The sequence below is a fragment of the Melospiza melodia genome, chromosome 3, assembly GCF_035770615.1.
Source record: "Melospiza melodia melodia isolate bMelMel2 chromosome 3, bMelMel2.pri, whole genome shotgun sequence".
NCBI lineage: Eukaryota > Metazoa > Chordata > Aves > Passeriformes > Passerellidae > Melospiza > Melospiza melodia.
Window position 1 is genome coordinate 44,189,828 of NC_086196.1, and position 15,167 is coordinate 44,204,994.

Here is a 15,167-nt window from a genome sequence, read left to right on the forward strand (position 1 = left end):
GTGCCATTTGTGTGATTTATATTCTGCATATTTGGAACCTCAACTTAAAATTTCCCCACTCATTTTATATAGGCCATGAAGTACAGATGGTCTTCCATATATTAAAAATAGACTTTTAGGTAGCCCACTGCTGTATACTTACACTAGGAAAGAAATTGAAAATACAAGTCCCTGAGCTAAACATTTCTCATTTGAATTTGAAGTCCTTGGGCAATGATTCTTCTGGTTCGGTTTGCTTTTTAAACTTATTTATTTATTTTTCAGTCTCACAGCCAAGTTGTTACTAGGCAGTTTTTTATGAAACAATGTGATCATTTTGTAAACAAAACAAAAACAAGTTGGAATCTAAGCAATGAGAGAATCTAAAAATGAAGGCAGAATGTCTGGAGTGTTCTAAGGTTTTAAGTCATCCTTTCCTTTCAAGTCAGCCGTGCCCACAGCCTACAAATAATATCTAAAATGCATATATCATAAGTTATCGTTTCCCTTTTTAGGAAAAGACCACTTTTTAAAAAAAGCTTTTATAGCTATCATGTTTATGACTACCATAACTGGTGTTGATTTAAAGATTCTCATTTTAAGGATTGATTTGAGGATTCTATTTTCCAGGTTCTCCTCTTTTAAATTACTCTACCAGGAAATGGAAACTTGTGTTTCATACCCTTAATAAAACTAAACCCTAAAGGTGAACCACAAAGGAGTGAGGAGTAGAAAGGTCAGCATCCCAAGGCAGGCAGTCCAATGTCATTGCTGTGCTCTTAATTGTATGTCCTGTTTGTTTGTTCTTAAGAAACAAATAAACAAACAAAAGCCTTCCCAAGCCAGTAGGTGACCTGGTTCTTTGCCACTATGGAGTAATTAGTAGCTTTCAGTCTCACTACTGTGGTCCCCCTGTTTCACAACAAAATATGCGTGTTCTTTATTTGCTAATGTGGGTATGCAGTTGAAACTGTTTTTCTTTTCAGTCAGATGTATCAAAGCTATAAAAAGCCTCATGCTTTTCTTATAAATTTATTTCTGAATATTTACGTTTCATCTCTGTTGCAATGAAGGCAGTTCACATTAACAGTAGACAAGCTTTCTTTGCCTTGTGCCAAGCATTGGGATGTAAAGCAGGTGCAGATTACAAATGGATCTCTTTCTGGATTGTAGATAAGGGGCTATTTGTCCTCGGGAGTCAGAAAGTCCAGGGAAAGAGAGGACTTTAAATTGTATCGCATTCTTTCTTTACACTGAGGTGCCTTTTATGGTTCCTAAAGATAGAAGATCGTTTGATAACTTTTGGGTGCTGACATTCCCAGTTCATCTAAAATAGGGCTGCTTCATCCTCAGAGCCCTTGCTGCTATGGCACCAGCCCATGCATGAGGAGAAGTCAGTATATGTCTCTTTCTCAGCTGTTTTAATGGCTTGGGAAGGCTCGGGATGGCCTTGGGCAGCCCGCACTCTAAAAGACAAAAAGAGGCTTCAGGTTTTTTTCGGTCTTCAGTGTTTATTAGTTTTTTATCTAAAAGATTTTCTCTTGGCCCGACAGAGGTCTGCACAGCAAGCCAGCCATGAGCACACTGAGAGCTCCCGGGTCGGTCACTTATCTTTATACTCAAAACTACGTATACAATATTTATCTATTTTCTCCAATACTTTTTACCTTTATTGACTAGTGCCCTTTTAGTAAGGACCAATCTTAAAGTGCCACCGTCACCACAGAAGATGGAGGCTAAGAAGAAGAAGAAGAAGGACAGGACACGCCCCAGTTCCTCCATCTTACTTCTCTAGACCCTCCTGTACAGAAATCTTAAACCCTGTATTTCACACTCTAATTAACTTATCCCTCCACCATTTATCCCAGTGAAATCCTCCCATCCTCATACAGGTGTCGTCTCCCGTGCAGGATCAAAGTCCAGCCACCAGACACTTCTGGCAACATTCCAGGACCTCCGAGCCCCCCAAGGGTGGTCTTGGTGACTCGGCACATCAGTCCTGAGGTGCTGAGATCCCACAAGTATATTCAGTGTGGCAGTCAGTTTCTTTCATGTGCCCTCTGCTAAAGACCACGAATTGTACCACTTGCCATGTTTCATGCCGGGGAAAATGGAAGATGAAGCACCTGGGAGCTTGACAGAAGTGTGTATCATATGCGTGCTGACACTGACACAAACCACTAATTAGGTTCACTGACAGTTTCTGTAGATGCAAGTTGAATGAAGTTGTAATTATCTCTGAACCAAACTGGTTTGTTGGTCTCATCTTCTGTATTTTGGTTTCGATCAGCGGGTAATGCTCACCCATCCAGGGAAGTTCAAGGTAGTGTAGCTGGCCTTCATTTGAAAGGTGCCACAGTGAGCTGTGCCATGCTTGTCTGACATCACCCCACCTACCAGCTGTGCCTTAGCAGCCTCAGGAGAGAGGCCATAATATTTATGAGTGGAGAGAACAAAAGCAGCATTTCCCTCCAATAATATAGCCCACACATAGGCAGTGGGTAGGCCTGCAGTGCTGTTTTGCATCCCTGCCCTCCCAACACTTGTGTTCCCAGGATCATTACCTTACCAGTAGGAAACTGGCACCCCATTTGGTTTCTGTGAGGAGAGTGGCAGCAGTGGTGCAGACCTGTAAGTGTGCTGTGCACATCTGCAGCTGCCGTGAGGCTGATGTTGGGTACAATTCCTGTGTTGCCTCTCTCTTCTGTCTTCTATAGATCCATTTTTTAACAGATGGCAGTCCATGGAGTCCACACAGATATAGCTGAACTGAGACAATAATCTGTTGCTCCTCTACTTTCTTTTTTTTTTTTTTTTTTTTTTAGCAAGTGGTTAAATATGGATAAAAGTTGAAAGGCTGTGCAGAATTGAGTTTCTGTCTGCTACAGGCATCAAAGGCAGAGTAACAGATGAGAATGGACTTTGGGCTGTATTCATTTCAGTCTCAGAGATGCTGAAGCTGTTGAATCAGGATTGTGTTACCCACGGTACAAACCTGACTCTGACAAATAAGTCTGATATAATTATCTCTGACACATGACAATCATTACTGGGTTTGGTGAGTGTGAAGAATAGGAAGAAAAGAAATAATGAAAGTGTAACTTCTGTAGCACTAATTACCTCAAGAGTAAATCTAAGCATAATTACAGCAAATCCACATTACTCAGGGTAATACTGTATTTCAGTATGTGGATGCTTTCTAAATGCAGCTATTTTTTAACTGATTTTTAGTCATAGTACAGATGGATTCTTAAAAATTTTAACCATTGCTTAACATCAGTATTGCTCATAATACAGGACTGTTAGCATAAACAGAAAAAAGTTATTCTTTTGGCATTTTCAATTTAATTTGTTTTAAATCAGCTCAGAGTCAATGAATATTGGGAATCAGCATTGGGTATCATAGAGAGTAGGGTGTGATGAGGTTTGTTTTACTTTAATCAGTACTATTTAATTTGAAGCAATGTGAATATTTTGAAGTGTTAGCCCTGGTTTTGCTGTTATCCCAGGACTCACCATTTTTGGTAAGGTTTCTTTTCCATTAAAAGACTAAAAGGTAGAAGATTTTTCTGTGTTTTAGCTCTTCTTGGAGAACTTGTTGCTGCCTCCAGGCCCTGCATGCTCTTTCAAGTAACAGAGGGGAGCTGCTGCTGAGTGTGGCTGTGAATGAATGCAGAGCTTTCATCTTTGCTCCAAAGAATCTAGTGACCCAATTTCTGTTAAGATTTCCTGAAAGGCACCGATGTGCCTCATTCTATTGGGTGGCGTATTTATTGTTACTACCCAAATTCCTGTAATACTGTTAGTGCTTAGTAACAGTTATGATAAAAAAGAACCTATAATAAGACATGCTTCAAAATGGTAATGGTGAGTTCCCACACTATGTGCCTGTCACAGGGACCTGTCCTGGGAGGTATTGGCTGCCCTCCTTTTCCACTGATCACAGGGACAGTGTCGAGCGCCTCTGGGTGAAAGCTGGTAGCAGAAGAATTACAGCATATTTTGTTATGATCTTTCCTCTCTATCTATGCATAAGAGCAGGAATTCTCATGGGTACAGTGATACAAAAACCTTCATGAGAGAAATGGAAATCGTCATTACAGTTCCCATGGCACAACCCAAAGTAAGGTCAATGCTGGGGAGTGATGATAGCAAAGCATGAGACCATTGATGTGTTTGTATTTGGTTTTGTAGAACACTCTTATGGAGTTTCTTACCTATTTTTTCTGAAATTTTCCAGAACACTTCAGAATTTGCAGGAGAAACAGCTGCAAATTATTCAGAATAAAACTGTGTCATGTCTTTAAGCATTATTTACCCTGCAGGAGCCACCCATGTTGTTATGAGATACAGCTGGGCTAGGTTTGTGTCTCTAGCAGGGCTAGACATTGTCACCACAGGATTGTAGTGAGCAGCTGGCAGGAATGTAGCCCAAGTAAACCTCCTGCTCGCTGCCAGCAGGAGTTTCTCCTGCAGTTAGTCTGTTGTAAAGTCTCTGAGAAAAATCTGCCTTCTGTCATGACTCAGAGCTTACTGTAACACCCAAGCAGCGGCTGCAGTTGGGCATGTTCATAACCACTTCTGTTTGCATGCATTCAGACTAGCCCTGTTGGATTAATTTATTGCAAAATGTTTGGCCATGTGTTTGAAGAGGATAGGAGATGGGAAGGCAAATTAATTTAATATTTATTTTAACATACTAGCTCACTTTTTTATACATTTCTTAGCTTTTGGCAGCTGCCTATTTTTTCTGCTTACTACCTAGAGGGTGAGGGGTGGTACCAGTTTTTTCCTGTCCTCCATGCATCAGCCAGCAGGAGATGCTATAATCCATAATGTGGTTTCCCTGCCCCCAAGCCTATTAAATTAGAACAAGGCTTTGCTCAGTTCAAAAATTAGGAATTTCAAAACCCATGTGTTTCACTGCCCTATTTGGCAGACACAGGCTGAATAAACTTTCCTTGTGGTACAACAGAAAATTTTAATTGCCCTCTCATTGGTTGCCACTTGTGCCCCTTCCCCAGTGCTGGTGTTTCCTTCCTCCTGCTTTGGATGGTAACATTAACAGCCTGATTGATTTAAGGTTTCTGATACAAAATTCTGATACAAATTTTGCTGTGTTTCATGTATTGCTGTTTCACCCTTGGTTTTCCAAGACGTCAAGAGTTGAATTTCCAGCACCAGTGGAGTAGTACTCCATTCATTAATAGTACAGCCTATGCCAAGTATAGGAATTCTCCCTGAATCTTCTTAGCCCTGCCAAAACATAAGATTCAGTTGAGAGAGTCTTGTTAAAGACTTTTGATTCCATGTATAGAGGAGTCTGCAGGACAATTGGAAAAGAATGTTGGATTGTAATAGGTACAAAATAATGTAATACAGAGTTTCATTCTGCTACATATACCTATGACAAGTGGTACATGAGTACAGTTGTAATTTCATTAAATTTAATTATGCTAATCAGTGAGAGAAGCACTTTGCCATGAGAAAATGTGTCTAGCTTGCAGATACTAATGTCAGCATGTGCTTCTCAAAATTAAACTAAAACCTGGAAACAGTTAACAGCTAGGAATTTGCCTAAGCAGCTATTCTTGTATCAAGGCAGACCTCCTGGGAGAATTAAACTTTTATGCTCTGGTTACTTATGACAAATATTTCCCACTAATTTCAGCAAGCAGTGTCGTCACCAGCTAATGTGTAATATATCTCTCACCAAAGTAGCCGTTGGATGCTCCTTTGATTTTCTTATAAGTAATCACAGACCAAACCCAGACGTGGTTACCTAGGGGGTCTGACACTGCACATTCTAGACTTGCACAGCCCTTGTAATTCATGTTCTTGGAAAAAAATATATTGATGACCTCTGTTAATTTTCTTTAAAATTTTGGAGGCTGTTATTGGAACTTCAGGAGATGATACAGATTATCACATCTTAGTTTCATGCAGTTTTCTTAAACAGCCTCTGCAAGGATTAGAGGTCTGTGAAGCTTTCTTAATGAAACCCAAAGCCTTTAAAACTCAAGTTGCAAAGCCCCAAACTTAAATCAGTTTCACTCATGGCCATGAACTTTTAAGGGAATCTGGGATACATTTCAAGGAAGTTGCTGTCATGTTTCACTTGATGTGGGCTTGTATGTTATTGAAACTGGAGAACACTAGCTGGTTTTATCTGAAGCTTAGAATTTTCTATAGGGCTTTACATCAGAGTTTTGGGGCTGAAGTAATCCAAGGGTAAGAACCCAGCTACAGCACACTAGTCAATCTAGTTTACATGACCACTCGGGAGTAGAAAAGCTGCGTACAGTCACTATTAAAAAAGTGATTTGAGAAATTGAAAAGGGCTATTTGACTGGGGGGCTCATTAAAATTAGCCATCAAAGGAAATAGATATTTAGTCCAGCTATGATTTCACAGTATGATTAATTTGCAGTAAATCCAGATAAACAGGCCACTTATAGTGTGGTGCTGATAAAGGAGAATCTTCCCTGGCTTAAAGAGAGTGCTGTTGTGGTATGCCTATGCTACTGCTTTCCACCCCTGGATAGCAGTGTTCCCAATAAACAGCAGTCTTGGTCCTTGTTTTCATGTGCTCCGAGAAGAAATGTCCAAATCTGGATTTTTGTGAGGTTTGGGATAAGGTGTGGTTGGTTAAAGGCATGCCAAGTTACTTGAGCATCTCTGAGTCTGTTCCTTAGGAAGGGAGATCAGAGCCCAGCCAAGGCAGAGAACTTTAAAGTCACACTACAATACTTCATAAAGCCACCACTTCTGGACCTGCATTTCTCTTTCCAGTTCTTATTTATGTTCTTTTCTAGCACTGAAGCTGAGGGGAAATATAAAAAAAAAAAAAGTATCTAAGTTCACCAAGTTAAAAAACATTTAAGCAAGGTTTATTTTCCTTTCAAATTAGCCCTTTATAAAGGGAAATTCTCCAGGGGTTTTTGTCAAAAGAATTAAAAAAGAGAAAATAAAAAAAGCCTGGTAAAGGGTTTAAGTTACATTTCCTATAGACACAGCCTCCACTCTAGTGGTGGTGTTTGAGGGTCACTCTTCGTCCTGGCTTTGCAGAGATTCTCTGTATTTTTTTCTTTCACTGAAATTCCATAGACAGTAATTAAGGAACTGGAGGCCAGCAAGAGGTCAGCAAGCCTTCATCAGTGAAAACAGGGATTGTTTGCCATGTACAACACTCCCTTTTTTCCTTGTGGTGAATAGAAGATTTGCTTAGAGCTGATGACTTATGCCTTTCTTGCAAGTTATGCAGCTAGCGAGTAACGGGGGGAATCAATCAGTGAGCAGAAAACAGCTAATTGAGTCCAGCATCACGCTTTCTTCTTCTTTACATATTCAGCACTGGAATCGGAGCCAGTTTGGTGTCTGATAATGTAACTCGAGAGAAGAGGCATTTTGTGTGCAGGATTCAGAGCAAATTCAATACTTAAGAAGAAGTGTCTGCTCCTAAATTTTAGGGTTACAAAGCTGACAGCGGTTGAGGACTCGGGGGAAAATACTCGAAACTGAGCTTTAGGCCTATAAATGCCGAAGCTGGTAAGTGACTGAGCATGCAGCATGATGTGGAGAGGATGTGCCTCCTGTCTCAGAGAGGGAGAAAGAGAAAAGGCTTTTGTGGTTATTCTTAGGCACAGCGCAGCATGCATAGCTTTTCTCAGCTTTCCTTTTCCTTTCCTTGGGCTTTTAAGTTCTTTTCTGTTCTATTTTCCTGTCTCTGACTTTATCCAGGCATCCTTAATGAAAAACTTTTTAAAGTTAGAATGGTTGGGATTTTTGGCAGATGGAAAGCCTGTTAGAAAGAAGAAAGGCCACGTGTAGCTACATCTCCTAAAGGGAACAGCAAAGTCTCTTTTAAAACCACATTTACTATAGAGCTTGTACTTCTGAGACAAGCTAGCCAGGGCTGGGGGATGTAATGTGTCTCTGAATCTAAATGTGGATTTTTGCCCCACTTTGCTGAACAAGAATTGTCTGATAGCGAAGAAGAACTGCAGCTTAAGTTTATGCAGGTATTAAAAGGTTTTCTTTTTTCTTAGATGGAAGGTTTCCTAGAGATTTCAGTTTGGGGCTGAATTATTACTGGGCATAAAGTGAACTGTAAAATTTTAACATCTCTCTAAATGGATTTACATGGCTCATGTAAAAGTCATATATGTTTGGGTTTTTTCTGGAGCTGAAGCAAATTAATCAGTTTTGATAGCTTTAACTGGATGTTGTCCTAGTGTTTCTTACACATTTTTATTGGGACATGGCTACCAAGCTTTGCCTGTTTTTTAAGGGCTGCTGCTATAACCCTGAAGTGTTTCCAAACATAGTCCTGTCGAAAGTCGATTACTTACTTCTGGTTTACATTTTGCCATTTAATTCCAAGAACACTAATAAATGTTAGTTCTCTCTCTCTCACTCTCCCTTTCTCTCTGTGAAGCACTAATTCGAAGAGGGAGGTTAAGATTGTTATTTCTGTGGCGTGTGAAATGGGCTGGCTGCTAGAGAGCAGCAGAGCAAGGCGTGTGTCCTGCCTCCCCTCCCAAGCAAGCAGCAGCAAAGAGCCTGCGTGAGAAAAGCAGGAGAGAAAGCAAGAAGGGTGCCAGGAGCAGAACTGTAAGAGCTCCGAGAATGTCAGAGTATGTGTGCTAGTTTCCTATTTGTTCCTGAACGTAAAGCTCTTCACTTTGATCTTACATATGAGGTGATGCAAAGCGTGGCCTTTGGGGGTGCACAAGTTGGGAGTTTTCCAAGGTGAAGGGAGGTGAGAGGTGGCAGAGGGGATTTGAGAGCATCTTCATTGTTTGTGACCACATTTGTTTGCAGTGAAAAGCTGAGCAGTGGGTATGGGCCGTGGCTCTCTGTAGTTTTCCAGCCGTGTGGTACGTGGTGCCTGCAGTCCTCTGCATGCAGTTCTTGGTATTTCCAGATGCTGTTAATATATTCCCCGTTTCCCTGCAGTCCTTCGCTCGTTCGTGCAGCCAAGCTGTGCGAGCTGGCGGGTTTCCGCGCCGTGAGAGCATCGCAGATGCGGGATGCACTTGCTCCAAGGCGCGGGGAGGGCGGCTCCGCCCGGCCAGCCCCGCCAAGGGGCCCCGCGGGCTGCGCCGCGTCCCCGGCAGCCCGGCCGAGCCCTGCGCTCCCTTCAACCAGCGCAGCGCTGTGCCTCGGCTTTGGCCAATTCGCTATGGTTGAGGGCTGTGGAGCCAGCTGTCTGCAATCTGATGTAATGTTGCTCTGGAAACCCGAAATGAAACACTTAAGCATTCACCACAGAATTACTACATACAGCATTAGCCAAAGTAATTAAAAGTTGAGCCATATGGGCTTTCGGATGGAAAAATTTGGAGCAGAGGAGATGGAAGTTAAGTTGTTCCTATTTGCAGTGCTGCAAATCTGTTTGTTGTCCCCTTGAGGGCACAGGGAGAGGCGTACCTTGGCTCTGCACGGGGGGACAGGGAGCTGGAGGGGCTCTGGCTGTTTTATCGGCACATTAGGGACACCGAGGCGTGGCCTGGTGGAAGAGCCATGTGCAAGGGCCAGGAGGCGTTGGTGGACAGAGCTCAGCATGGATTCTTCCAGTGCCAGAGAGCCTGTCTGTGGCTGAGCATCTTGCAGACCCATCCCCTCCGTAACAGACCATGTCTACCCTTCTGCAGGGCCGCAGCACGCTGGAGTGCCTGTGAAGGGGAAGAGAGCAAGAGGGGGCTGGCAACTGGCTACATCCAAGCCCTCTGCCAAGGCTTTGCTGCTAGAGCTGCCCAGGAAGCCATTTGCCCAGCCTACCATGCTTTGGGGACACTGGGGTAATTTCCCCTCTGAAGTCAGGGAAAGTTACCAAAAAAAGCAGTTCAGTCACCATGAAAGAGGGGAGGGTAGAGTGTGTTGGGGAAGTTCAGTGATTTCCAAATATCTCAGTTATGGCCTGAATGCTTTACATTTCTGTTCTCTCTTTAATATTAGCTGAGAAAGAAAGCATTGCTTGAGCGCTTGAGCTGGAAAATTAAGCTCTGTTTCCCATGTGCCAAAGTGGAAACTTTTGATAATTCCAAGGCCTTTCTTAAAAAGTTGATTCAAAAACAGGAAGTGAAGAGTAACCCTTTTGAAAATGAATTCATTTTCAAGGAATTGGCGTTATTTGACAATAAAGTTTCCCAAGCAGCACCACTGGTGCAGTCACAATTTTTAGGCCTTTTTGCATAAACTTATTGTCGATCCTTTTTCACTATAGAAGATTTCTCTGTTACATGCTACCTGGTATGATAGGAAGTAGCATTCTGGAGGGAGACTGTCTTTTATCTATCCATAAAGCATGACCTGTTCTCACCTACCTGCGAAGCACAAGGGATAGAAAGGATCTGTTGCGGCTTGTGGAAGACCCCAGCTCTAAAGGGTGCTAGGAGTCCTGAAGCATTGGGGAGAAGCAGCTGGCACCTAATTGTGATTGGACTTTATTTATTTTGAAGTATGGTGAGCACCCTCTGTACCACCCACTCGGGTTTGATGTCAGTACCTTGCGCTGAGGCTGTTTTGACACTTGCTCTTGCTGTGGTACTTGTGAATGCAAGTGTCAGATGTTTTAAAAGCTCTTTGTTGTTGCTGTTGTTGAACCTTCATAACCCTGAGGGGGTACAGTTCCTTATCAGATATATCAGTGGTGCAAAGCAGGACCAGCTGTTTATTCTTCAGTGAAATCCTGGGTGGGAGGATCAGGTGTGAGCTGTTCTCAAAGTCTTACAGAGCTCACAGTTTCAAAAGCAGTAGTCTTGCAAACTGAGGGTGTGCAAAAAGTATTGATGGAAAGCAATCCCCTAGAATAATTGCATTTAATATAAACATGTATTGAGTGCAGAATGTGCATGATGGTTGCTTGCCAGGATGCACTTAATGGCCCAAGAAGTTGTGACTGAACTTCTTGATTACAGTCAATAATCCATTCATCATCTTCTCTAAATGTGTCTGTCTTGTTTGACATATCACTAAGTTGTCCTAGGCATAATCTCGGAATTAATGCTCATGGAGTTGCTTAATTTACTTCATGTAAACAACCCGGCTACTCTTTACAGTCCTATTTTTCCTGAAGGAAGTTTATTAATTACCTAGCCAGTCTGTAACCACAGTAAACACATTTGTGCAATTCTTGGATGATGTATTGACAATTCCTACTGCCATATGTGGTCAGTTTGGTATTCTTCCTTATTTTGGAGTAATGCAAAGTTCGTGGGAAGCTGGTAATGGACAGTGCCCTTGCAGAAATTTGTTGAAGTTTGCTCTGGTGTGGTTCTGGGGCCCTTGTGAGGTGCATGCCTGGGAGGTAGGCTTTCAGAACTGCCCTGGCTCTGTAGGCACTGCGTGCGCCTTTGGAAGCATTCCAGTGCAGCTGCTAATTGGTGTCCTGCCCCATGGCATCTGCGTTCAGTACCTCATCCTGGTATTTAAGTGCACTACAAAAGTAGAAAGCATTTTTATATTTGGCCTCTCTTATTCATCCTCCAGATAAGCAGACAGAATTTTTGCTGGGAAGAGAAGGGAATGGCTTTTTTTCTGTTTGTTTGTTTTTACTTGGCTTGCATCTCTTGGGGATCTTTATTTTTAAAAGTTTAATTAAGGAGAAAGAGAAAAAAGGATGAGCACACTGTGGAAACCCAGATAGCTGCACTGACAGGAAGTTGCATGAGAGTTTTTAGAGCTGGCCATTAGGAATGCTGTGAATTGGCTGGGACTGTGAGTGCAAACAAAGTAAGGTATACGATCCATACTGCACTCCAGCTGGAGCCTGTGCTGTGCGCAGGAATGTGCAGCGGCGCAGGATGCCAGGGCTGTCCTGGCCAAGCCCGAGAGCCCTGCTGGCCTCCTCTCCTCTCCCTTCCCTGCCCTTCCCCCCGCCGCCTTCCACATTCTGAACTGATTAAAACAGAGGAAGTAGCACGTTGAACATTGGATCTGGCTCGAAAATCGAAGTTGTCTTCTTGTTCACAAGGAATGGATTGTTTCAGCTTGTTGTGTCACTGCTGCTGGAGAGAAGGGAATTTTTTTTTGTCTCTGTAATGTTTGATACTTGAGGGAAAACAGCTGGAACTGAGCATACTGGATCAGATGCAAAACGAAACGGGATGCTGGGGAATATGGACTGCACTGTATATCTGAAAAGGTCAGAGTTTTCCCTTGGTCAGTGCTGGAGGAATGCTCTGTCCATCTTAACTCGAGCCTCAAGAGCCTTAAGGAGGAGTGTAAGGAACAGGGAGGAGAAAGGGAAGATTCTGTAGCTGTGGCAGTCAGTGAGTGAGGCAGATGAGGTCTCCTCCTTCCTTTCCTTCCCATCCCTTTCTTGTGCTGCTGTTTTTGATTTTCTGGGAAGACTGGGGGGGAAAAAAAGAGAAGTCGTCAGTGACAGCTTCAGTTTGGAAAAGCTGTTTATTACCAGGTTTAAATAGCGAGTTCTGAGATGCCAGACAGAGCAGGGACTGACTAAACCACGGGAGCATAACTGGTATGGTAAGAAGAACCCTGGAAATGAGCCCTGCCTGAAACATACTGGAAGAGGACGTGGAAGTAGTTATTACACAATGCATATGAAGAAAGACAAGGGCAGGAATCCATTTCGGTGCCTAGGATCTTACGTTGCACAGATTTAGAAATCAAAATGGTATGTCATGTTTTCAGAAAAAGAAAAAAAAAGAAAGAAAGAAAACTCTCAGTAATTTAAATGTTTCTGTCTGACCCAAGCTGAAAATATAACACCAGTTACAGAGCTGCATTGACACAGCGCAGCAGATGAGCTGGGTTAACTTGACTTGAAGGAGCAAGCCATGGAACTGCTGCTTTATTAATATTCCCTTTGTTTCTTTGCCAGTCAAGAGAACAATCCGATGATGAAACAGAGGAGTCGGTGAAGTTTAAGAGGTTGCACAAGCTGGTGAATTCTACTCGCAGAGTCAGGAAGAAACTCATAAGAGTTGAAGAAATGAAAAAACCCAGCACAGAAGGTAAAAAGCAACGTGGTTAAAACTGTTTGTGTGAATTCATGTTTCTGTTGACAGGGGACAGAAAGTGGAGGGTTGGGGGAGGGAGGGGTGGAGTATTCATAAGGGATGGTAGGAACAACTGCCTTGTCTTGTGCATGCCTTAAGTTACTGAATTTTTAGACTTTAGAAGGAGGAAAGTGACAGCCTAGAATGTGGTTACTGCTGATCTGGTATTCTCAGAGCAGCGCTGGAGAGCCCCTCATTAAGAGATCAGAAGTTGTCTTGTTTTATGCCCCATGCTGGGGAGGGAACGAGCCTGGGAGCAATCCCGGCCAGCTGCCCCACGAGCTCAGCAAGGAGGTAAGTGGAGCTATTACCACACTGCTCCCTCCTCCCAGGCCCTGGGTGGCACACAGGTGAAGCTCCTGCTCATTTTGGGAGGGCAGCAGCTGGCTGGTGGTGCAGTTGAACCACATGGAATCACCCTGTGGCAAATATACAGAACCTCTATCAGACATTCTTGTGGGATAGAGGCTGCATTGTGGCTTCTACTTCCAGGGGTTTCTGTCTGCAATTTGGCATCTAAATGAGCCCTGCTCCCTACAGAAAGGGGGAGAGAAGGGAGGAGGAGAAGGGTGGGGAAAGGGAAGCAGAGTTCAGGCCCTGGGAACACGATGCTGCAGAATTAACTCCGGATGACCTGTATGCATGTGTGAGCACTCAGATTAATGGAGCCTGCTCCTCAGGAGCCTCCCTGCACAGCTATGCTTGAGTCCTCCCTGGAATTGTGGGCACCTCTCTATGTTGGTGGCCTTCCTGGCTGATGTCAATTCCCCTCAGCTCTGCAGTGAGCTGAGCAGCATGATGATTCTTCCCTAGTGCATTTAAGGAGAACACGTGCATCTTGCGTATGTGGCAGGAAGCTGCTGGCAGATCTGTGATCTAGCCTGCCTCTCTTACATTATGGCTGGTGTTACTGGCTAGTGTGGAAGGCACAGCCTGTCTAGAGCTCTGGAATGGGCAGCTGTCTCTGTTTGGAAAGGTTTTATCACTTCATATGGTGAGCATAAAGCCCAGATACCTTGGAAACAAAGATGAGGATTTTGAGATGGGACAAACAAAATAGGACTGGGTTTCCACTGCTCTGGGGAAAGATAGCCTTCAGAGAAGCCTGTCCTACCTCCTCCTTCTCTCCCCAGGGATCTGGGAAAAGCTGCAGGGAGCAATCAGGAGGAGGCTCCAGGGATGTGAGCAGACATAGGAGCAGGCAGCTCAGGGACTGCTGTGCATACAGATGCCTTGCTGCAGTTGGACCAGACTTTTTCTTCAGCATGTTACTTATCTGTCTTGCTCTCTGTATTCTCTCTTACAGTGCTTTACCTCCTTATTTCCTTTCTCAACCCTCAGTCTTTCACTTAAGTGTGCCACTCCTTCCAGGGCTTTTATTTCCTTAGAGTTTTTCCACTCCTACCCCTGCAGAAAAAGCATTGAACTAGCAACTGTATTTTAAAAAGTTTGTTCTCCTTCCTTATTTTCCCATCTGCTGTCTGTCTTCTCTAGCTCTAGGCTTCTCTGATTAAATTATCTGTAACTCTGAGTTTGTACTTTATCTATCATTCTGGAGTTTCATTGTAGATTTACTCTTAAAAAACTTGATAGCAGGACCAATTAGTGCTAAATAACAACACGGATTGTATATTATATATATTATAACTTCTGTATAACTGGAAGGCACCTTAAGTAGCCACACCTTAGCAGTAGATATCTGTGACTTTTCTGTCAGGAAATTCAACACACAAATTTTCATGCAGTAAATTAAAAGTGCTTTTAATTTACCCAATCTCTCATAATAGAGGTCTGTATTCCCAATTAGATATGTCAGAGAACCCTTTGACAGGCTATGCAAGATGACAAAAAATAGGGTGGTCAGGTTTGAGATTGCTGTCTGGCCTTCTAAGTTACCGCAGTTGACTGGATTGATTTTTGAGCTGTTTGCTATGGTTCGTTGAATCTGTGTTATGCATATGAAGTAATGTGAAATCATAGGTGACTAGGTTTTGGGGAGTTGGCTATAATATTTGATTGAATAACATAATTAAAATTTAAACAAATTCATTAATGTTCAACAGATTTTAGTATAGTATAAGAGTAGACTTATTTTGAAAACTGACACGCAGTTTCCTGGAAGAAAGATCCTGCAAAATCCTACTCAAAAATTTCTTCACA

At 42.9% G+C, this 15,167-nt stretch overlaps 1 protein-coding gene across 5 annotated transcripts in view; it reads left to right on the forward strand.

Moving 5' to 3' along the window:
- LOC134415750 (SAM and SH3 domain-containing protein 1-like) overlaps positions 1 to 15,167 on the forward strand; it is a 525,301-nt gene that overhangs the window by 485,709 nt on the left and 24,425 nt on the right. For 4 of the 5 annotated variants that reach the window (XM_063151546.1, XM_063151547.1, XM_063151549.1 and 1 more), the window contains exon 9: positions 12,830 to 12,962. In XM_063151546.1, the coding sequence (XP_063007616.1) occupies positions 12,830 to 12,962 (133 nt within the window). Of the gene's footprint in view, positions 1 to 12,152; positions 12,623 to 12,829; positions 12,963 to 15,167 lie in introns of those variants that run through there. The other variant, XM_063151550.1, reaches the window with a different exon arrangement.